Source organism: Puntigrus tetrazona, chromosome 3 (genome assembly GCF_018831695.1).
Source record: "Puntigrus tetrazona isolate hp1 chromosome 3, ASM1883169v1, whole genome shotgun sequence".
Classification (NCBI taxonomy): domain Eukaryota; kingdom Metazoa; phylum Chordata; class Actinopteri; order Cypriniformes; family Cyprinidae; genus Puntigrus; species Puntigrus tetrazona.
Genome location: NC_056701.1, coordinates 22249598 through 22274254, shown reverse-complemented (window position 1 = coordinate 22274254; position 24657 = coordinate 22249598). Strand labels below are relative to the sequence as shown.

The 24657-nt window shown below is 40.1% G+C and overlaps 3 protein-coding genes across 13 annotated transcripts in view; 1 reads left to right on the top strand and 2 right to left on the bottom strand.

Moving 5' to 3' along the window:
* Positions 1 to 5269, bottom strand: part of hdac5 (histone deacetylase 5) — a 67242-nt gene extending 61973 nt beyond the window's left edge. For all 5 annotated transcript variants that reach the window (XM_043233677.1, XM_043233675.1, XM_043233676.1 and 2 more), the window contains exon 1: positions 4922 to 5269. The gene's annotated coding sequence lies outside the window, so the exon portion shown is untranslated. The remainder of the gene's footprint in view (positions 1 to 4921) is intronic.
* A 5860-nt stretch (positions 5270 to 11129) lies between these two features.
* LOC122338752 (transmembrane ascorbate-dependent reductase CYB561) lies at positions 11130 to 17240 on the top strand. Of its 2 annotated transcripts, none has more exons than XM_043233882.1 (6): positions 11130 to 11381; positions 12025 to 12235; positions 13930 to 14028; positions 14513 to 14616; positions 15050 to 15207; positions 16094 to 17240. In XM_043233882.1, exons 2-6 carry the CDS (start codon positions 12028 to 12030, stop codon positions 16284 to 16286), a joined length of 762 nt encoding a protein of 253 aa, XP_043089817.1. In that variant the 5' UTR covers positions 11130 to 11381; positions 12025 to 12027; the 3' UTR covers positions 16287 to 17240. The 2 variants fall into 2 exon arrangements, with proteins under 2 accessions (XP_043089817.1, XP_043089818.1); XM_043233883.1 differs by lacking the exon at positions 11130 to 11381 and adding an exon at positions 11405 to 11535.
* A 22-nt stretch (positions 17241 to 17262) lies between these two features.
* tanc2a (tetratricopeptide repeat, ankyrin repeat and coiled-coil containing 2a) overlaps positions 17263 to 24657 on the bottom strand; it is a 132103-nt gene continuing 124708 nt past the window's right edge. For all 6 annotated transcript variants that reach the window (XM_043233878.1, XM_043233880.1, XM_043233876.1 and 3 more), the window contains 4 exons: positions 23576 to 23667; positions 23327 to 23473; positions 21627 to 21727; positions 17263 to 20843 (listed from right to left, as the gene is read on the bottom strand). In XM_043233878.1, the coding sequence (XP_043089813.1) occupies positions 18932 to 20843; positions 21627 to 21727; positions 23327 to 23473; positions 23576 to 23667 (2252 nt within the window). In that variant the 3' untranslated portion in view covers positions 17263 to 18931. The remainder of the gene's footprint in view (positions 20844 to 21626; positions 21728 to 23326; positions 23474 to 23575; positions 23668 to 24657) is intronic.

Genomic DNA, 24657 nt, shown 5'->3' with positions numbered 1-24657 from the left:
GTACGCTTTCATATGTTTCTTAGTTATGATTCAGTTCTACTGTTTATTATTACAAATGCACTCATTTCAGTTTTAGTTGGGTTCTAGTTTTGTATTTATTCCATGCATGCATCACACTGTTGTGGTGACATCGAGGACGAGCAACCGTGGCTCTGTAACTCCTTTATAGCCTCAGATTAGTTCAGCTGCTTTTGTTTATGCACCAAAATTTATAAAAGTTATATTATTTTGTGAAACATATCTTGTTGGACAAAATGTGCAAGTCTCATGAACTATGATTGAACACAGAGCTTTTTTTTTTTTTTTTTTGCGATAATCCAAAATCCTGTGGAAAAATCCTATTGGCTTTTTTGTGGAGGGAACCAGTTTCTTGCTAACAGGCGACCGGCCTACAGAGTGACGTCATAGTTCCTCCACTCTATATAAATGCCCCCCCTTGGAAATGTGTTCAGAAAATGGGCTAAATATATAGCTTATCTTTAAGACCTTAAAGGAGTTTTAGAACTATACAATATTAATACAGTGAGAAAATCTAGGTTAGGTAAAAAATACAGAAATGGGATGCAAAAAAGAACGTCTCCAAGGATGCATTTATTTGTACATTAAAAATGTGAAATATTAGAATTTTTGGGGCTACTGATTTGCTGCTTGAGCAACATTTACTATTATTTATCAAATGTTAAAAAAACATTTGCGCCGCTTAGAATTTTTGTGGAAACCACGACACAGTTCCTTAAAAATGTAAACAGAAAGTACAAAAGAACAGCATTTACTAGAAAGAAAACCTTCAAAATGGCCTCAAAATTTGGAATGGATATTTAAATATAGCATATATAAAAATCAAGCAGCATCCTACAACATTAAAATAATATGTCCATATTAAATACACGCTTAGTAAGCTCTGAACTGAAACTCCTCTGAATCCAAAACACAATGACTGCTCTTGTCTTGTTTTTCAGCACGAATGCGCCGAGTTTTCCTTCAGTGCAGAGTCTGCAGGAGGCACAGCTACATCTCCGTCTGCTTCCTGTCCGTTTGATCCACACCACGCTCACAAGCTCATTAAACAAACTCTTCCAGGAACTAGAACTCACACCATCTGAAACGCACCTTGATTACTTAGTCACTAGATTACACATTGATCACTTGCCACTTTACCCAACCGTTTCCGAGCCTGTAATGTCCAGAGCGACTGCAAAAAAATTAAAAATAAATCGCCAATCATCCGCACGAACCGTGGAGTGGATTTCCCAACACTCAATCTGGCTTGAAATTTAGCCCTGACCATAAAAGTTTAAACACTCGACGGCCTGCTGAAATCCTGACAGCGAGTTGCTGGACGCCTCGGAGCAGCGAAAAAAAGGGTACAGGTCATCCGTGTGGCGTAACCAAGGCAACATCTGTTTTTTTGACGCATCAAAATATTTTCAGATTTCCACACTCCTACATTCCACGCTCACCTCCAGGCCCAGAGGGGTTACAGTCGTATTGTTAAGCGGCTGAAGGAGCTGGTGTGGCTGTGGGTGGTGCAGAGCTTCGGCTCTTTTCTCCGTCATTCTACACCCAGAGACTATTCATTACCAGGACTCACCGAGCCCTTCATATAGAATGCAAAACAGACCAGCGTTCTGCATTCCATTCTGACAAACGACGTCGTAAAGATGAGGGTGTGAACGTGGACGTGTAGGTGAGGAACAAGACAACCAAAGACGTGGAACGAGTTTTTACCATAAACACACGCGCGCGCGCATAACTGAAAGAACTACTGATGTCCGGTGCAAAAATGTACCTTTAAACGTTTCTACCCATTTTGGAAACAGAGAGGACCTAGAAAGTGCAATTCCCTTACATTTACTACGAGCAATGTGTAACTCGACTTCTCTGGAATAGAGGATCAAAGTCCAAACGCCTGTCAGGCCAGATTGAGCCAATCAAAACAAACCGCCGAACAAACAGACAAAAATAGACAAAACTATGCGTACTGTAAGATAAGGGCACCTGAATCAAACTTCCAAAATATCAGTTATGCAACTTTTTAATGCAACTGCGGTCGTCTAGTGCAAACATATCGGCTGCTTAATCGAATTAGTTTGTCAGGACAAATTTGAAGCATTGCGTATGTGAGTTTTCTTGCTCTGTCTAATCCGATCCACATTAGCTTGAATCTGTACTATCAAAGCAAATGTGATGTGATTAAGACAATACAAGGACATGCTTTATTTCAGAAATCACTGTCTAGACTCTATTTCTTCAAAGACTACTGCTGTCTCTCGAACACAGCGAAAATTAGCTTAAAATGTATTCATCCTCAGACCATCTAAGATTTAAATGAGGCTGTTTATACATCTAAAGAAATTCTGAGGAATTCAGTATTACATTACTTGCTCAGAAATAGGTCCTCTGCAGTGAATGGGTGCCGTCAGAGTAAGAGACCAAACAACTGATTATAAACATCACAGCAATCCAGTCTATCAACGTGAATGGAAAAGTGTTGTGTTTGTGCAACAAATAAATCCTCTTATTGATTATGGCCAAAATTTGAGCGCATGATCCAAAATAATGCTTCCTCCAGAGAAAAAGTCAATCCCTTGTTGTCACATATCTCTCAAATCAAAAAATCCACTGACTGTTTCGGATGAAGAGTTATATTGGATAGAGGAATGGGTTGTTTTTAGCCTAAAAGCGTCAGATTAAAGTTAAAAGACATCTTGATGGATTTATTTACTATAAACACAGAGCTTGTGGATTACTTGCGGATTATATTTATGTTTTTATCAGCTGTTTGGACTCTCAATCTGACAGCACCCATTCACTGCAGAGGATCCAGTGCTGAGCAACTGATTTAATGCTGAATTCCTCCTATCTGTATCAAATGTATAAACAACACCATCTAAATCTTAGGAGGTCTGAGGATGAATACATTTTTACTGTAGTCAAGGCACAGCAGTAGTCTTCAAGTAGAGAAGAAACAGAGATCTTCACCTTTGCTTTGATAGTACAGTTTTAAGATAACGTGGATTGGATTAGATAGAAGCAGCTAAAATGTTGCTAAATTTCTCCAGATTTGCTCTAATGTATATATATATATTATATATATATATATATATATATATATATATATATATATATATATATATATATATATATAAACTGATGGTGAGTGGATTTTAATTTTTGGATGAACCTGGAATATCCACACCTTTACATCCAAAATAAAGAAGCACAGTATAAGAGTCAAATATGAAATCCAACTGATTAGCATCAATCCACATGATATAACCATTTCATAATTTTCTAAATCTGAACATGCCCATCAGTCTATCATTCCCTGGACCTGCTGCTTTGCCAATACTAAAACCAGATTTTTAAGGAACACTTTTTTTTTTGTCAACAACAGATGGTGGTCCTCCACAGATCCAGAAGAAGTGAAGAGGGTGTAGTTTCCTGGAAATATCAAAATGCGTCAACTCGCTAGTAAACGTGACTAAGGCAGATTGTGCTCGTATCCTCGAGCGCCGTCATTTCCACTATCAGCCGACCCCTCTCACATCCTAGAGCAAACACAGCTCTTTAAGCCACTTTAATGGTTGTTCAAAACCACCCATTAAGTCAATAATCTTCTAAATGCACGTTAGAAAAAGTCACTACTCGAGATCCTCCGAATTCAGATGCACCACAATAAAGCGCCACCAAAAGTGTTTTTGTTGATGCCGCGCAATCAGCTCAATTGCCGTTACATAATTGAACCCGACCTGGCAGTACTAACCTGCAATGAAGTGTTATTTGTTACACCCATCTGAACTAACTAAATAATAATGCTATAATAGCATCACCTTCCATTCACACAAATCTTGACGAATGAGCCACATCCTGCTTTAGCCGAGGGAAAAATGTCAATCTCGGCGCATGAGTGACACACCAGCCTATTCCTGGGACTGCTGATGTCATGATTCGACTGAACGAGTTAATCAGGAGGAAAAAAAAAGAAAAACTGAGAAATGGTTTGATTACTCGAAACCCTCAGCCAACCCACTTGCCGAGAGAGGTGGAAACACTGAACAGCCTTCACTTGACCTCTGTGAAATATGGTTATTAGTATCATCCCGTAACGAATTTGAATTATTGGAAATATCACTGCATCCATATAGATAAGACAGACAGAATGGGAGAAGAAGACTAATTATAATACTGTAATAAAACAACCTCTTACACCAAAGTACAGAATGTTCTCTCCGGCCAAAAAATACTTGAGTTAAAGTTTTGTCAGAGAAGGAAATCGGCATTTTACCTACAAATCATCATCTAGACCAAATGCTGCAAGCACGACAGGCAAAACTGTACCTGAATCCTTCAATAAAATCATCGCTAATTTACTGCCTGGCCACTGTAACCATAGTCTGGATGTAAAACTACACGTCGTTTTCTGATCATTTTCTTTTCATTTATAGTTGCGCAATAAAAGAAGATCACGATGAATGTGATCTGATCGCTTCTTCTCCTCCTCCAGCACCAGAAACAACATCTGCGCTGCGCCGAAGTTCAACCCGTTCAACCTTCAAGCGACTGCCCAAAACGCTCGGATAAGACACCGGGGAGACCGACGGTCAGGAGGATGTTAAACTCATCCCGTCGGGCGATTCCCAGGGGTGAAGAAATGGCGATAGTTTCGCGCTAACGCCAGGAACTCGGACTGAATCTGACAAACTCTTGCTGTTTGTTTAAGCCCGTCCGGGCTGCGAAACGGCCAGCGTGCAGAAGGTGTAAAGCTGTCTAAATGCGCTGCAAAATCAACCCGCTGTCAGCATAGCGCGTATCCCCGCGGGTGAGACCGCTGCCTGTCGGCGGGTGTCAAGCCCGGGAGGGAAAAGGCAGAACATAAACCATCACTATCACACGATGTAACTGTTTCTTTCTACTTTACCTGGTACTTGTTGTCGTTCCGACGCGCCGTCACGGTCCGTCTTATTTCAGCGCCCGTCTTCCACTTTACCACTTTCGCAAAGCTATTTCCCTCCTCCGTTCACGAAAAGTACAGATTTTCCTGCCTCAACTCTCTTTCCTCCATATTTGCAGCTTCTCCACCAACAACAACATTAATGACGTGCTCTCGACGGTCACGTGACCGCGGCTGTGGGTTCTAAAAATAGCGCGCGACACGACAGATTACAACCCACGGAGCGGGTCTCGCGGGTCTCGAAGACGCCTCGCCGAAGACCGCTGTTAATTGCGATTATGTCTTTCGAGTGTCTGGGGTCGCCACAAAGCACGGCCCTCAGATTCCCGCGAGTTTTCTATTTTTTTTCCTTACATATGTATTTTTGAACAGGAACTAAACTGGTTTTGGAGAAGAGGGCGCCCCCTTTCGGCGGGCTGTGCGGGAGTGTGACGCGTGGGGAGAATGTGGTGGGCGAGAGAGGACGCGTGCGTCTCTTTCACTTATAACGTTTTCTTAAAGGTGCTGTGCGCGGTTTCAGCCGTTTTCTAAATCACGCCGCTAAAGGTTCGCTCTGCCGTATTTCGTCCTCTAATTAAAGTCGCGCGCATCAGTTTTAAGATGTCGTATTAAAATGAAAAAAATGTTATTCAAATAAGTAATATTAAAATGTGATTCAAATGAGGCAGACTCACATTAGATGAAAATGTACATTAGTCTGATAAAAAGCAGGTTGCTCTCTTTACTCTTCCATATTCCGCTATTTATGTAATAAAAAAAATTATAGCACAAAACTACAAAACCATGAGATAGCTCCTGATGAGTCATAGTTTAAAGGGATAGTTCACCAAAAAATTACAATTCTGCCGTTACTCACCTTCATGTCATTCTGAACCTCTAAAGCCTTTGTTTGTCTTCGAACACAAATTAAGACATTTTTAATGAGGTCTCTAAGAGCTTTCTGACGCAACCGACACCTTTAAGAAAGATAAGAAGGACATTGTTATTGTAATCCATGCGACATCAATGGTTCAACCGTGATCTTATGCAGTTACAAAAATCTTTTTGCGTGCAATAAAAACAAAAACGACAACCTTATTTGACAATGCCTTCTCTTCCGGGTCTTCTAATGTCACATTAACTATGTTAATGATGTCCTTACCTTTCTGGGCCTTCAGCTTGTCAGTTGCATGGCTGTCTATGCAGGGTCGGAAAGCTCTTGGATTTCGTCAAATATTTCTTCATTTGTGTTTTTTCTTCCTTATGCATGTGCACTTGTAAACAAGGCTTAGCGAATGCGTATTTTATGCCATGCATCGTCGTGCTGTCCTAAGACTGACACAGAAGAGACTTTCCACACAAAAGTAACCAAGATTACAGTTGAACCACTGATGTCACATGGACTATTTTGATGATGTCCTTACAACCTTTCTGAGCCTTGAACTTGTCATTTGTGTTGCTGTCTATGCAGGGTAAGAAAGATTTTGTCACAAATATGTTAAATTGTGTTCTAAAGATGCACGTATTTGGAACAGCATGAAGATGATTAACTATATTTTTCATTTTTGGGTGAATTATACCTTTAAGGATATAATTTAAAAACTATATTAAGTAGAAAATGATATAAACTGTGCACATATATAGACTGTGGGTGTACGCATGCGCACAAGTGTGTATACATAGCTTTCCATTTTGAATGTAAAGGTTTTAAATAAAAAAATATGTGTGAACGCCTAAGCTAAACGGTTAAACTTATTTAGAAAAGCTGAACTGCAAATGGGTAGAAAAAAAAACAGCATTTAACAGCGTTTGACTGGCTGATGGCGACAATCAACATTTTCCGCACCTCTTTTCGCTCAGCATTTTTTGAAACAGAAAAATCTATAATAATTATGAGAACAAAAAAATTTCCACTCGTGGAAAGTGTCAGAGCCTAGGGTTGCTGTAAAGGCGCTTAATTTCTATCCACACTTATTTCAGGAATCCAGAAACATTTTACGCGCAGCATAAAAAACCGCTTTCAGCGCCTCAAAATGACCGCGTCGATGAGCTTTATTAGTAAAGCTTTCCCAACATGGGGAGATTCCTTTCAACCCTCCAGCCTGTGCTCAACCGAAGCTTTCTGGATGGAGAGTAGTGAATCTTGGCGTAGGTTTTGCATCCTGCTAGGGTTTGACATCTTGACCCCACACCCACCTGCGCTGCGCTCGCATTCTATTCATTCAATTGCTGCGATGCTCTCGAATGAGTTTTTTTACATCGGTAATGCTTTTGACATTTCGTTGTTATTACCTTTTCAGGAGGTGGAACGGCCGCTTTTTGTTCGTGGGCGGTTCATCTTAACAATTCATTTCAAGTGGTTCGCTATTGTGCTCTCCAGTGCGCAATTACCCTACATATCGCTTAGATCACGTCTTATCGTGGTGGTCTCGTAAATGCACTCTCTCTCTCTCTCTCTCTCTCTCTCTTTTCACTCTTTCATATGCGCACAGTCCATAGCGGTTGTTTACTCTGCTATGTACACTCACGAGGTTGCCATGGAAGCATCTGGCTTACGTGCCTCGTTCTAGTCCACAGGTCACTACAGAGTCCTGCCTTAAACATAAACACATACGCTTATGCACGCCTGCACACACACACACACACACACGCACTCACTCTGTGCTTACACACATAAACACAGTCGTGGCCCTTAGACTTCAGACCGGTTGGAGAGCGAAGCCGTGCATCAGAGCAGACTGGAATTCCAGGCAAAGCGGGAAACAGATCTCTGTGTTTCTCATCCGAGTGAGCGGCAGATAGTTTGCTCTTTTACGTCAAAGGCTCATTCATGTGAAGGTGGTGTGGAGCGATCGATGTGCACATGTTGACAGATAAGAAAAACAGCTAAAAATAAACCATCCGCGGCAAAATCCCTCCACCGCCTCGCAGCCGCAGGGACAAACACACGAATTTCTGTTCTCTTCCTGGTGCAACAAGAGAGAAAACAGGATAAGAGGAGGATGAACGTAGAACAAAGATTGAGGAAATGTCACAGAAACCAGGCCTTTCTGTTCGGCGGTAACACCTACAACACGCTGCGGGAGGGTAAATGCACATGTGTGAGAGACGCAGGTATGAGGTGGTTGCAAAAGCACGTTCGCTCTTAAAATGCTAGAGTTTAACGGGGGAAGCGGGAGTTGTTTGAGCTTAGCAATCTTGAGTTAATTCCCACGGGATTTCTTGATCCGGAGCCTGGTAATGGCATTAATGGGCAGTCCAATGGGTAACAATAACAATACTGCCGTATTAGAGCTGAAAAACAATAGGCTTCACCATGCAGGCTCAAAGGAAATGAAACTTCTATCACCCTCAATATGGAAGCCTGATTTTGCCATGAAAAAAAATACAAATTATGTCTTTATTTGCCTATTTTATCTCGATCTTATGCTTTTTTCAAGGAGTATATATCACAATTCGGGCAAAAAGGCCAAACTGTGAGATTATTTAAATATTGAGGACAAAAAGTCCAAATTTAAAGCTTATTTCTCACAATTATTAACCCCATCCCCCGAATAATAAGGGGGGCGGGGTGCTTCAGCAGTAGAATATTAAAAAATGTAACGGTAATTGATTTTCTTTGTCCTTCTGTGGAACACAAATGAAGACACTTACATTTGCCGTTACATTTAGTCATTTAACAGATGCCCGCGTCCAAAGAGATTTACAAACGAGAAGAACAAAGGCAACAAGAGAGCAACAAGTGCTGTGACAAATCTCAGTTGGTCTAGCACGGTACACAAGGTTTTTTTATATTCATAAATAAATTAAATGAAATTAGCAAATCAAACTCTTCTGAATGTTGAGATAAAGCACAACATGTAGCTATAAACTGCTTTGTAAGAACTGCTAAATCCAAATCTTTAGGAGCCTGCTCCAGCATCACGTCTCCATGGAGAACCATCTCCAGTCCTAACAGTTATGACTCACCATTAGCGCATTAAATAAAAGCATGAAAACCTCGGCGGTCGGTCAGTCCTCCCAGAAGCATCAGTGACGTTATTCCTCACCGAGATTATGGACATCCATTGTTTCGTAGCCTCTCTTACTACAATAAAACACACCGGGGTCATTATTTCACACAAACAAATTTCAAAGCGACTTCCTATCCCTCATATTTTGATATGCATTACTTACATAACGCCCACAAAAATATTTAAAGGCATCCGCTCCTACGCATAGGTCGCATAGTCTATCATATTTGCTTGTTATTTATTCATTTTTAATTTTTTTCCTGCATTGGGTTCAAAAGGTAACCTTGGTTAAAACTCACACAATAGGCCTCATGTCATGCTATTCAAATTACAAAAGGAATTAAAATAAGGAAGTCATTATTTGGTGTCTATTTTCAAATGTGCTCTTTTGCATTTTATTTTTAGCTGTTTTCCTGTCTTCCTTCTCTCTGTTGTGTTCTTGGCTGGCGTTGCTGGAGTGCAGAGAGCCGGTGGTTGTCATGGCGACACGACACGTCGCCGTATAGCCTACCGCGGGTTACTAGTTAGCAGGTTAGCGCGCTCTGGAAGCAAATCGAAACGAAGCTACCCGTTTAAGCACCCGAAAGCCGACCGGTCTCTCAGATCCCCCAGCCTGACTGATGCCGAGGCGAGCGGGACCCGCGGGAGCGCGCGCGCTTCCCATGCATATTCATGGCTGCGGCTGTCAAACAAGGTCAGAACGGCACGAGCGTCCACGCAGACGCACGCCTGCGAGAAACCGCTGCGCCCCCTGCGCAAGTGACCCTACCGAAGCGGCGACTTCCCCCAGAGGACCGTTCAATACCGCTGCGGCGAGATCTCGCGCTGAAGTCGGCTCTCCTCACCTGACGGGAAGCCGGCCTCGAGCTCGAAAGGACGGAGGGAGAAAAGTTTCTATTTTTGCGAGCGTAAAACAGTGAATGGATTGTGAGTCACTGCTTTGTGAAGTCATGCTGGAAATGTCATCTCCTGTCACTCACTCCCACCCCCAGCAGAAAAGGCAGGAAATGAAAGTGAGGGATAGAATGGCGCTATTGACGGGGAGCAGGATTGTAGCGCTGGAGATGATGTCGGCGTGTGACACATGCGAGCGCGTTATGTCAGCATATGCTTTGATATCGTGACCGACGACGACGGAAGTTACTGCAGACGAACTGCAGCGAGATCCGCAGCTCAGTGCATCCCTCTTGCGGTCAGATACTAAAGGTTCAGTGGGAGAGAATGCTGACGGCTGGGAAAATCAGCTCGGCAAATGGATAGAGAATATCGGCAGAGCATAGATGTAGCCCATAACAGCTTATAGATCAGACATTGTATAGCCTGCATATACAGCAGTTAACATTAGAAGTGCATCGAAAAAGTTAATCGACGTTGTCCCTATAAAAGGATTTGATGTATGATGGATTTCAAATGTAAAATGCATTTATTAGTATTATTCGTTTCTGAATTCCATCCATCCACATTCCAAACATCACAGTGGAATCACAGTTTTCACAGTTTTATTTTAAAAATAAAATAAAAAAATATTAATGCTTTTTTAAAAAAATATTTAAAAATATATATTTTGTTTAAATTGATCTTTTATTTAATTTATTTATATTTATTGCTTTAGATCAATTTTGATCAGTTTTTATTATATATATACTTTTTTTTTTTTTTTTTTTTTTTATATAAGTTAGTTTATATAAAAACCAGCAAAACTGTTTTCAACATTCATAATGATAATAATTCTTGAAATCCAGCCTCAATCCCATTTTGTGAATCACATGTGATTCTTATACCAAAGACCATTTTTGTAAATTAAGCTTTGCCACCAGGAATAAATTACATTTGAAATATTTAAAAAATTAACACAAAAAATTATGCGCGCACACACACACACACACACACACACACATATATATATATATATATATATATATATATATATATATATATATATATATATATATATATATATATATATATATATATATATATTATCATTGCATAAATTATTGGAAGTACTAAAAACGTCTGTCTAGCCTATGATTTAGACAAAATGATCAAATCATCAGTAATCGCTCAAAGATGTGGTTACCAAGGCAACCGGAGTGCGTTTCAGACATCATCTTCTTCAAGATAATCCCTCCCCTTTCACGAGCAACAACCAATAGTAACAACAGGGGGCGTGGTCAGAATCTGCCAGTCAACTTCCAAGTGCGTCAAGTCGTGCGCTACAATACAAGTAATATATGAAATAGCAGGCAGCCGCGTAAAGTCGTGCGTATCCCACCAGAAGAGGCTTCGAGTAAACTGTACAGACAGAACATCAGATGCAGTTGTGAAAGTAGGTTACAAAACCCCTCAAGCCATAAGGATCTTGTGATTCTTGCCCAAATTACACAATCATAAAAACACGCCCTTTCCTTTGGCTGTCTGGAGACGTGGCGCAGGTGAGTGACACTTTTCCCATACTATCGACGCGCCATCATTTAGCGGCAAATGCAATTTAAAATGGCATCATCTCCAGATTATGGTTTGCATGACGTCTAGAGGAGTTTCCCACTCTCCTACAGGTTTCATCTTATAGCTCGTTATTATCACGAGGTCAGTGGTCGTAGGGCTCTAAACCTGATGTGTTTGTGTCAGTTAAGTGGGAGTTTCAGCTTGTAATCATCATGCGGTCATATAGCGGATTGTTTTTGCGGCGGGTGATGCTGTGCTTTCGTAAGGCTGGCAGAGACCACATGATACTTAAGCACACGGTCTTTATCTGCACAGTGTGTTTACTAAAGGTTTTATAAGGCATCGACGTGACTATCCAAACCACAGCGTCAAGACCCACCGTGCATTCGTGCAGCTTCTTTACTGCCAATATTAAAATCACATTGTATGTTAAGTAATATAGAACGAAAAGTAAAATCTAGTTTGTACTTATGCGGCTCATGGAAAAGATGGTTTCTATCTAGAGCGTGTTTGGGGTCAGATTTGACTATTTTACTTAAAGGAAACAAATTTAGTGTAATTCATGAAATATTAATTTTGCATGAGAGGTGGAGTCTTGCACATCCCAGTTTTGTCTTTCTTGCGGGGCAGGTGATGGAGGGTATCCCGGTGAGCATGGGCGGCTTGCAGACGCTGCCGTGGTACGTGGCAGGCTCTCAGGTGCTGGGGGTGGCTTGTGTGGTGATCACAGGCGTGTGGATGGGACATTACCGCGGAGGCTACGCCTGGGACGGCTCGGTTCAAGAGTTTAACGTCCACCCTCTCTGTATGATCCTCGGCCTGGTCTTCCTCTACGGAGATGGTAAGAATTAAGTGTAAAGATAACATGTGTGTGTATCCTTAAGTTTGCAAGGACAAAATAAAAGAAGAGTTGCAGTCCATCTGACTGCTGATGTAGTTTTTCTGGGTTTACAGCCCTGAATATGCAATAGATTTATTTTCTCTAGCCCAGAAAACTAATCTTTGTTTCCATTTAATCATTTTTTAATACCTTGAAATTAGTGATTAACCTAGCTTTCCTCTGCCAAGTTGGTAACATGAACAAATGTTGCCATTATTTGATGATTAACCCATTTATTACTGTACTTAATACTGTATTTAAATCTAGAGTATTAAAATATTGAGTTTAAATTGTGGATAAAATGTTCAATATATTAAAAAAGTATTGTGTGTGTATATATATATATATATATATATATATATATATATATATATATATATATATATATATATATATATATATATATATATATATATATTAAATGATTTATATATGATTAAATATGCAAAAACAAACAAACAATTTTTGTGATAAATCTTGGAAAAAATCAGTTGATTTTAATAAATGACTTGGACAACAAAACCTCTTAAATCGCTTAGTATATTTATAGCAATAGTCCAAAATATATTTTATGGGTCCAGAGTATAATTTTTTTCTTTTATTCCAAAAATCATCAGGATAGATATGAAGATATTTTGTTACAGTAAATATATCAAAAACTTTTCTTTAATAGTAATAGTTGCTAAGAACTTCAGTTGGACCACTTTATAGGTGATTTTTTCAATGTTTAGATTTTTTTTGCTCCCTCTGATTCCAGATTTTCAAATAGTTGTATATCTGCCAAATATTGTCTGACCGAACAAACCATACATCAATGGAAAGCTTATTATTTCGGCTTTTTTGCAATTTTGCAATGATTCATCAATTCAGGATATTCTTAAAAACAAGTATGGCTTGATAATGTTTCCTTACAAAATATGTCAGCTATATTAGAATGGCTGGTTATAGACCAAGAGCTTCAATTTGATGGTCATCTGTGTGTCTTTTGTCTCTCTGCCTTTAGGGTGTGTGTATGCGACTCTCTGCTTTCAGTGAAACACACACAATACTGAACAGGAAGGGCCAGTTAATGCTATTAGAGCTCATATCGGATTTGCTTCCTGATTTTGTGGGTATATATGAATATACTTCATTATAGGTTTTCAATCAGAGATCAATCCCTGCCTAGAGTCGGTATTGTGTGCTTTTCTCTATTAATCAGTAACTGCTGTAGGCAAGGTTACAGGACAAAGGGAAAAATAGCAAGAGAGATATTATTAAAGCCTAATAACACTCATTTTATTCTTCCATCTGGTCACTTAAAACACTCAACAGAGACAGATACTAATTGAGCTAACATCTTTAGCAGTGCTCATCTGATTCAAAGCCCTTGTCATGGCAATTCAATTAGGACATTATACCTGAAATGTCACTGGCCTATTAGAGCTTTAGCTGTCCCAAAAAGCAGCAGTAAAAACAACCCAGAGGGGATCTGTCTGCTTGTGGAAAGACCAAAAAAAACCATACATGTTATTCATAAGGTCACAGCATCTGTAGAATTTCAAAACCTGACTCCAGCTATTTTGATCCTATGCTTTCTAGAGTGTTATATTTCGCCTGTTACTCTTATGATTTGATGTTATGACTTATTAGTTCTTGTCGCTTCTCTACCGCAGCTGTTCTGGTTTATCGTGTCTTTAGAAACGAGACTAAACGATCAGTGAAGATTCTCCACACTCTGCTTCATACGATGGCTCTTATCATCAGTATTGTGGGTAAGTCCAGCCTGAGTTTGCTAACATGTTAGAAGAAACAGTGCACTACATCTGGCGCTGTTGCGTTGCTGGGCATTTGTTCAGCGACGCAGACTTTAGCTGTAATTCTCAACTGCTGCGGTCACAATCATTTCCCGTGTCTGATGTGACATTTGAACCGTTAAATAAGGGGAAAACTAACATTTCCCTCAGATACACGGATTTTAAAAATCGCAAGGCACAGGATAACTAACTTTGCATTTTCAGAGGTTACCGCCAATGCGTATGCATTCATTCATTTCAGAATTTTACTGAGAATAATAACGCATTTGTCTTGAGCATCAAATCAGAATGATTTCTGAAGGATCATGTGACACTGAGGAGTGAGTAATTATGCTGAAAACATCACAGGAATAAATTATAACATTGAAAATGAATATAGAAAATGCTATTTCAAACTGTATGATATATCCTGTATAATATTAAATTCTTTCTCTCTTCTCAGGTCTGGTGGCTGTATTTGACTCCCATTCTGCAGCTAAGATCACTCATATGTATTCTCTGCACAGCTGGTTAGGCATGCTCACTTTTGTGCTGTTTTTCATCCAGGTAAGGCAGTCATTTCATTTCGACCAGCATTTGCATTAAAACACCTTCCTTGTTCCTTATTTGAACACCTGAGTGCATGTGGTTTAAAAAAAACGTTGTTCTACTTTAGATGTTCACATCCATCACACCGCTAACACTGCCATTAGTGTTTGCATTAGTTTTTTATTGGCAATGGAAAACCGGCCTTGAAACCCGCTAGTCCACTTCATATTCTACACACAGCTGAAAAGTGCAAATAAAAATATTGATAGAATTACTAAAGAAAAAATAAAAAGTATTTTATTTAAATAAAGCAAGCAAATAAATAAGATGGTGAGTAAATAAAATTATTTTCACTTGTGCATAGATGTTTTATTTCAAAAGGCCTGATTAAAAAAAAATATGAGGCCAGTAAAAGAAATGATGGAGTGAAGGCTTCTCTCATTTCCTCCAGTGGTTACTGGGACTGGGATTTTTCCTTTTCCCATGGGCCTCTGCTCACTTGAAAAGCTGGTATCTCCCGCTACACGTCTTCTTTGGCCTGTTGCTGCTGGCCATGTCTGTGGGATCCTGTCTGCTGGGAATCACAGAGAAACTGCTCTTCAATATCATGTGAGTGTCAGTGAATGTATCTGAAAAATGTATCTTTAAAAATAACAGCTGATGTCACTAAGCCGAGGTAAAGATGTCGAACGGGAGAAAAGCAGTGAGTCACCATGTGAATGAGTCACAGCGGAAAAGAAACTTTCAGTGTATATTGATGATATTTGACTTCTTTTCACCATCTCTCACTGCTTGCCGTCTTGTTTTATTCAAGCTAATATTTCTTATGCGCCCATTTACTGCATTAATACTTAAAGGATTCAGCGTACTACACATATGGTTAATAAAGGGTTAGTTCACCCCAAAATTAAAATTCTGTAATTAATTATTCACCCTCATGCACATCCAAACCCAAAAACACTTGTTTATCTTAAAAATTAACATAATTTAAACAAATTAATATATTTTTGATGAAACCGGAGAACTATCTGCTCCTTCATAGACAGCAATGCAAATGAAATGGTCCAACCACAGAAACGTTGTAAATACATCAGTAAAACAGGATGTGACATCAGTGGCTCAACTTCACTTTTGCAACACTATTCCTTTTTTTTTTGCGGGAAGAAAATAAAAATATGGAGCATCAGATAGCTCTGGGATTTCATCAGAAATATCTTAATTTGTATCCTAAAGATGAACAAAGGTTTTTCAGGTTTGGAACGACATGAGGGTGAGTTTCGTGAGGGTGAGTAATGGCAGAATTTTCATTTTTAACTTAATCTATGAACAAACACTCTTTTCACATCTGGGTTACTTTTGGTTGATGAAGAAATCCACAGTGTGTGAAGGCCCACATATATATATATATATATATATATATAAACTAGCTTGCCAATCTTTATGAAAGTCAGAAGTGGATCAAACTGCAATTTTATGGCACATTTCTTCTTCTCAGGGAAGCTTACTCCTTGTTTACTGCTGAGGGGGTTCTGGCAAACATTTTAGGCTTGTTGCTGGTGTGCTTTGGGGTCGTGGTGGGTTACGTGGTGACGAGAGAAGATTTTAGGCGACCACCAAATCCTGAGGAGGAGGCTCTATCCGTGCACTTCAAGACCCTGTCTGAAGGAGAAATTCCCAGTTCTCCTTAACACACTCCAAGTATGGCCTTTCTGAACTTCCTGCCTTTCTGCCTTCCTATTTGTGTCCTAGCCAACCTGTCAGCCACTAACAAAGGTACTCAGCAACAGACATCAAAAAGTTATGACAGGATTAAAAAGTATGCTTGTATGATACAGAAAAATATGTTACTGTTGTTACTGGAGTAATTAAATGTTCTATTTTGAGGTCTAGGAGTTGTACACATAGTGTCTTTAAATGTGTTAGATTCAGGATGTATTTTCTTGTGCCTTAACATTTATTTGTACCAGACTGCACTGAAAAACTGAAATACTCTATAATGATAATTATTATTACTGTTGTCTAGAATCAGAGGGCACAGCACTAAATACCCAATTGCAAGTAGCTTTGGATAAAAGTGTCTGCAAAATGACAATATTTATTCCAAGCAGGATTTTCAACATTAGTTTTATATTACAGACTAAACTTACCATGATATGCAGCTTTATGTCATATTTGTATGAAAATATGTCACAGTTCTGACTGCATAAATAACTGAAAAATACTTGAAAAATAAGTTGTATTGTTAAGAGCGAAATCTGTAATATTCAAAAAAAAGAAAAAAAAACCCAACAACCCCAATTTATATTATTTAAATTTAAGAAAAATCGCATTTGTTACCCAAAGACACCGGTTTAATAATGAAAATATTTATGATAATAATGATGACAAAAGTTTGTCTTACTGTTTTCCATGTGCTGGTTTCTAAAATCAGCTTGTAGTAGAGTGATAGTGACTGTTTAAAACTATACATACACACATTCTGCCTTTCCATCTGAAAGAGTATGTATAAATGATCTGTAGCTGCCCTTGTACTGTCATTGTGTGTTGGTGTTGTATAGTGTCTATTTTTTGTTCATACTGCTTGCTTTATATGTTCAGTGTGATTATAAGCTAAATAAATTCATGAGAAATATTTGACTCAATGAAGTTTGACTCATTGGAAAGTTATTTCAGCTTGATTTCTTTGAAGTGGTATTCTTTTTTTCTTTTGTCTTTTTTAAATAAGTTCATTATTTCCCTCATACATACAGATGATTGTACAGTTTACAATCGTGTAACTGGATAAAAAGTCCTCATTCACGTTTCTGATTTTCCTTCCCAGAAAACATCATAGCTCACATTTACAGACAATTTACAGAGAATCCTCCTTCGCAAGCCCAGTTCTGAACAAAATCTAAATATTAAAGCAAAATACATACAAAACCTAAATGTCATCTGTTCTTTTTTGTCTAATAAGGGAAGCAAGGAAATATATTGTGCCACAGTCTTTTCCCTCATACATAAAACCACACACATACACACACTCAGGTTTGTGTATTAGCAGAGAGCATGCGTTCTAGTTCAGCACATTATTTACAGCCATTTACATTTTGGTCATACAAAAGGAAAACAAATAGTTAAATACAAACACTGTTGTACAGTAAGCAGTATTCCAGGTCAACTCTGAGTGCACCTCATATAACTTTAAAAAGAGAAAATAATATTAATAATAATAATTAAACACTGCAAAAAGACCTGCTCTTTTTCAACAGCAGTTGAACATTGATTAGTAAAGCCAGATCCAGTGAGCAATTCTGACTTGCCACCGCCTTCCCGCCAAGACATCCGTAAAAAGTGCCTGACCTACCAATAGTATATTAGATCAATGGCGATACATGACACAGGCTTTGACATCAAGTCAGGTTTCCCATATTTGAAAGCAGGTACTCACAGTTTAAAACAAACAGGGAAAACTTTCTGAAGGCATGTTTCAGTGCACAAATAAACTCTCAAAACATAATGAATGAGAGCCTGTGAATTCTGAGGCTGAGAAGAAAAAAAAAAAGGTTTCGCCACACCTACTTCCCATGAGAAAAGTTGCCTTGGAAAGGACAATTTCCGTTTTCGAGGTGTAACTACTTTAGGCCGAGTAAATTAATGGCTGACCACTTGAATGCTACTTTCCTTGAGCAGATGTGAAATTACTAACCAAACACTACAGGCATTTGCATTGCGTTAAGGATAGCAATCCTGTTGACCTTTATAACCTGTCGACAAAAAATAAAAATGCCCAGAAAAGTCTAAAAAATATTTCACATTGCTGAGTGCATGTCAACTCCAGGCAAACTGAAAACACAACTGCATTGAAATTTAGGTGTCTATATATTTATACAAACATAACTTAATTTTAAATAGCTTTTTTTTGCTTTAGCAATATTGATCTGGAATATTTTAGGTACATTTTCAACTCAAGACAGCAAGATTCTCAGGGATATTACTGGTTTGAGTGGGGACATTAGTGAGGACATCTGGTCCAGGGGCCATGCTCAGCAATGTGTCCATGACTGGCATTGAGCAGCCGCCCTCTCAGAAAGGTACAGAAAAGTAGAAGGTTGGTATACAGCAGTTACACAGGCCTACTATAACTTCAATCGGTCCATTTTTGTGTCCAGAGCAAATATAGATGCATTTGATTTGTACATGCTAGATTCACTTCACATCAGTGAAATTCACCTTGAGAGGTCTTTATTTTCATTATCAAGATATGGGACGTAAAACGAAGAGATAAGATGATCAACATGTCAGATATTCCTCGAGTATGTTCTAATAAATCTTGCACACCGACTATTTATTCTTACACGTTAGACTCCACAAAGGGTCTCTTTGGTTTAATGGGTGAGGTTGGGCCTTGCCTTTCATTTCGAGACATCTGCCTAAATTCATTGTCCTGGTAGGCCTGGGAAACTGGCAGAGTCCGTGCCACTTTCACATCTGGGTATGTTGGAACCTGGCTAACTCGGCCCATAGCATCTGCCCGGTCCCGTGTCACACCTGGAGAGTTGTTGTAGAAATCATCATCCATGAGGTGGCCATTGTGAGCGTTGTTGGTGCGATTGTAGTAGGCGATATGGCTGAGGGGTGCCGCTTGCTGCCCATAGCCCATGTTGCTAGGGGAAGTGGCCGGACTGTTCACCACCGTATCCAGAGAGGAAACGGTCCAGGGTCGAGAACCCGAAGAGGACGATGCCAGCGAAGGCTGCTGCTGAAGGTACTGCTGAGTCCGTGCAGTCTTGTCGATAATTCCCATGAAAGGTGTAGTGCGGGAGCGAAGTGCTTCTCCTGGATATGTTCCACCCACCACTCGGAAGTCTGTTCCCTGTGGGGGTGACACCGGTGAAAGGTCATCATGGTAGCCCCCTTCATAGGAAATCTTTAGAGGGATCTCCATTTGCTGCGCCGAAGCTGAAGCCCTGAACCCTGGGCCTAGGTTAGCAGCAGAACCTGCCACCAAACTGTTGCTGGATGGAGAAAAGCGTAGACCTGTACTGTGGGAATGAATAAGGGGGCGTGGAGCTGGTGGGTGCTGTTTGGGTTCAGCACTATTCGCGCTGACCGGACGTCGGTGGGCTTGAATGTTCTCTGGTGAACCCAGAGTCACCTGCCGCTCCATTTCATGAGGCGAGACTGGATAGTAGGCGGTCGACTGACTGCGGCTGATCTGTGGTGTCTGAGCGTAACGGACTCCTCCGGGACTGGGTCTATATGCAGAGGAGGGCCTCTGAGGAAGCTCTTCCTCAACAAGGCCAGGATCCATGCTGATGGCACGCTGGTACAAAGCCCCTGCACTCAGACTGCCCTGAGGTTGAAGTGAGGAAGAGTAACCTCCATCCCCAAGTTCATCCATGTCTCCTGGGCAGCGGGCGCTCATTGAGTGAGCAATCTGACTGTACGCGCTACTACCTAGTACGGCACTAGAGTGCACAGCAGTGCTGGGTTGGTTGGTACGAACGATCTGTGCCTTGGCTGGCTGCAACCATTGGGTCTGTTGTGATGGCTGGGAAGTCTGTTGGGAAAATTGAAAAGAACGTTGGCTGCTCATCTTGGACAGAGGGGATTTTGGTCGTCCTGCAAGCTGGTCCTGTTGGTATCGTCCTGCAGAGGCAGACTGGGGACGGTACATGGCAACCCCCTCAGAGGTGGGGCTGGCACGATACTGTGGTCCACGCCGTAGTGGTGATGGAGGTGGGCTGAAGTGGTAGGAGGCCTGATGAGGGGGACTAGGCCGGAAGTGAGAGCTCTGGTGCGTTGGAGAGAGTGACGGAGAGGGGGACTGGTAGCCTTGCCTGGTAGGAGAGGACATTGAAGGGGGACTTGGGCGAAGGTCATATGCTTGGCCCAAGTAGGGTGAATCGTGATGGCTCGGGGATGGAGGCATGTTTTGAATGACTGGAAGTCCCGATGGTATAGTGTGGGGCTCAGCAGGAACACCAAGTGGTAGGCCGCCCAAATCCCGCTCGAGGTAATCATCGTCCTCCTCAAACAAGTCCTGGACAGGCTCCATGTCTGAAATGTGGGGCTCCATTGGAGGAGGCGGAACCATAGATGGGGCTTGCTCACGGGGAGGGGAAGGGGGCGGATCCAGCTCCTGTTGTTCTTCAACTTGACGACACTCTTCTTCTACACGTTGCAGCAGGCGCTGGATCTCACGGTTATTGGGACATAGACGCATAGCTTCACTCAGGTCCTCCAGGGCTGCGTGGAATTGCCTACAGTGGGGAGACCAGGAATGAGAGAGAACAGGATGGTGGATCATGGCAGTAGAAAGAGAGAAAAAAAGAAATAAGCTTGTTAACCAATATGTTTGTTGAACTCACTGATAAAATGTAACAAATTACTATTGCTAAAGAAATATTCGGTGTTCAGTGCAAGTCAGTTGTCAATTACCTACTGTCAGTTACCACAAAGAATAATTTTGACTCTTTCCCAAGTTTGTGAAAACAAATTAAAACCGATAAATGGAAACTTTTTTTTAAATTATAGACTAAATATGAGACTAATGATGGTACAGTTTATAAAGTGCAAAGATATAATCTCTCCTGTGTGTGAAGTCAATAAAACCTAAAAAGCTTTACACTTCTGATGTTTTGCTCTTTAGGGATTCCCACAGATTTTCGTTTTACCTATTGATCAAAAATCAGACCCAAAACACCTCTACTTCTCCAAAACCAAGCAGGTTGATAAGTGTTCTGGGCACAGAGAGTCAAAGTAAACAAAATTGTGGAGAGAAGAAAAGGAATAAAATATGAATGATGGACATTCTGAGGGAAAAGAATCTGATTGGTCAACAAAACATGAAGTATGACAAACAGGTCTAATCCTGCTGTTGACATCTAGTGATGCAGAAGTCAAGGGACTTAAATTGACTTCTGTCCTAAAGCTCTAGCATAGCACTACGTCAACCAATCTAAATGTATTTGGCCAGTTTCATGATCTGTCAGCACTTTATTTGTGCTAGAGACAGAATGTGTTTTAAAGGCTGTCCTGGTTACCTGCTGCTGCGCTTGGCACGGGCTCGTGCGTAATAGGCTTCATAGGATTTGGGTTTCAACTCTAGTGCCTTGGAGGCAAACTCCTCCGCCATCCCAAAGTCCTGCAAGCAACAACAGGACCAACAGTCATACACTGAGCTGTACATGAGGTCAGAGGGAAGACACACACACACGTGCATGCGGACATGCACACAAACACTGACGCACACATCCACTCATCTCTTATGCTCACACACGCAGGTTGGACATGAACACGTCACATTTATATGAGGATGTGAACACTGATTATTACAAAAATAAACACAAAAATAAACATATTTTGAGCACCATTAGTGCAAATACGATAAACGGACATACAGTTATGGAAATGCATGTACACACTTATAAAATGTATTGGCACACACATACAAATACATGCTCTACAAGGACAGTGGGAAGATGCAATGTGACAGCTCAAATCTCTTCCTGTACTAAGCCTAACAGTTTATCAGATCCAAGAAATGTCAGAAAAACCCGATGAACCAAATCAAACTGAAACGAGGATGAGAGCATGATGGCAAGAAAAACTACAGCATGAGCTGAGTATATTTGGAGATTTCAGGAGGATTTCCCCATCCAGGAGATGGAGGTTTGGAAACCCAAACGCAAAATGTTCTTTGGGTGAGATCAAAAATGAGAAATAATGTAACCATAAAGGAGAGAAAAATATGAAGTTCAAAATATCTCCTAATACATCATTACTGTCTTTACAATCCTTGATCTGCAACTGCTTTGGTCTTAAGTGTTTTCAAAAGCAATTAAGAACACAGACCAAATGCAAAACTAATATGTGCATTTTGTTGGTTAGGTGGTTGTATTTGCGTAGATGCTTGTAAACAAGGAGATTTACAGTATATTAGTGGTCAAAAGATATGAGATTTTAAATCAGTGTCAATATGTACAGTGGAGGGTGGCCAATGGCAAATGTAATACTGATATCATGGACTTTAATTAGGATAGATACCATATGTAATATAACACAATAATGTCTTGCAATGTCTTAAAGGGATAGTTTACTCAAAAGTAATTACTCACTTTCATGTAGTTCCAAAACCTCTAAGATGTTTATTTATCTTCAGAACACAAATTAAAGTTTTTCTAATGAAATCCGGTTGATTAGTACAGTTGAACCACTGATGTCACATGATGGCCCTACTACATTTCTGTATATACAGGTTCATACAGGATCAAACAACTTTATGTCTGAAGATGAAAGGTCTTACAGGTTTGGAATTACATAAGGGTGAGTAATTTATGATATCTTTTTAATTTTTGGGTGACCTACTCGATTAATTCAATAATTTATAGTATATACATATATTATTATAAACCCTGAATAAGGTATACCACAAATACTGCTTAATATACTAATATATACTGTATACAATTATAAATATTTACATTTAAAAATAACGTGCATAACTGCTAAAGCTTAAAAATATATAGTTCAATATAAAACTGAAAAATCTAATCCAATAGTTTTATCAATTATCAAAATATATACGCGGACGACATCAATAGCAAAAGGTAAACCAAACAAAGTTATCAGTGGATGCTGGGACCAAGTGGCAGAAAATCAGGGTACTCTCAATGCTTACTCGTAATGTGAGTAAAGAGACAGAAAGAAGAGGGATTTATAAAACTGAGTGCTTTGAACTCACATTCATTTTCCTCCGGCAGCGAGAGAGGTTGAGCAGCAGAGAAACTTTGAGCTCACGGAAGGTCTTCAGGTCTTCTGTGAAACCCTCTCGTGGGAACTTCTTCAGGGCGTACTGGTACCGCTGGGCGGCTTCTTTCACCTTTCCTTTCTGGATCAGCAAGACATTCTTACTTTTGAATTTGTTCATAATATAATATACATTTATGATACGCACACACTTCTATGGCTGAATATTCCAAATGCAAATCACCTTGTAGAATCCATCTCCTTCCTCTATCAGTTTGCTCAGCAGAACGATCATAATATCGGGTTTTGATGTGGCCATTGCCCATGTTGCCGGACCTGAGTTCAAAAAAGGGGCAAAGCAAAGAGTCAGGCACAGATTGACAGTCCGAATGGGCGCAAACTAGCTTGCTAATCTCTGTGGAACACAAAGGAACGAGCAGGCTGCCAGGATATCTTGCTTAAAAGGGAGCAAAGTCTATGAACAACTTTTGGATATCACACAAAGCCATGGCAACACGCCAGACAGAAAGACAAGAAACAAATCACAAGCAGCTTGGCTGTTTATACCTTGCCGAAATTTACATCTGTTTATACTGGCAATAAAAACATTGAGTCCAACAGCTACTAAACTTGCAGTCAGCATGTTTGAGCTCTCTGTGGAGAGCCTGAATAGAGGTCATGTGTTTCTACTGGTTTGGACTGAAAGTACAGTGGAGGGAAGATGGGAATAGCAATTGATAGCGGTCTATTAGAGCTGTACATTTGGTCATGGGCAGCCAGTTGCAGGCAGGCAGTGATTTAGTGCAATTCATGCAATTCACAGTTGAGGACACGCTAAGGATCAGGTACCAAACTGGCCAACAGCCCAAAAAAGCTAAACTGACAGCAACTGTGGAATAAAAATGAAGGCATTTGTTCACACAGGATGCATTCTTGCGATCAAAAACAGCTAGATGCTATACAGAATACATACCAGATCCGCACAACATGAATTTAACTTCATACAGCATCTTAAAAGTCTGAGTTAATGCTACGAGGTGCTAAAAAACAGCTAGTTGTGTTGCAACAATCGAAGATGTCCATTGTAATAAAGCAAAACACAATGCAGATGTCTTGAGAAGCCGTTTAAAACTGTAGCATCTTAAACGTGACGTTCATGGCGCAGGATGTAGAAAATTTGCACGGTGGTTAGTATCTATTTTAATGCCAAAAAATTGACAAAATAAAAGCATCTCAAGATGATTTTTAAAATCTTAAAATGTGACACCAATGCCGCAAGATGCTGAAAAAACGGGCACCGCAACATTAAAAGATGTCTATCTCAAT

Coding starts and splice junctions, on each gene's coding strand:
- LOC122338752 (XM_043233882.1), top strand. CDS start 12,028: ATGGAGGGTATCCCGGTGAGCATGGGCGGCTTGCAGACGCTGCCGTGG. Junction 12,236..13,929: donor GGTCTTCCTCTACGGAGATG/GTAAGAATTAAG, acceptor TCTCTACCGCAG/CTGTTCTGGTTTATCGTGTC. Junction 15,208..16,093: donor AAACTGCTCTTCAATATCAT/GTGAGTGTCAGT, acceptor TCTTCTTCTCAG/GGAAGCTTACTCCTTGTTTA.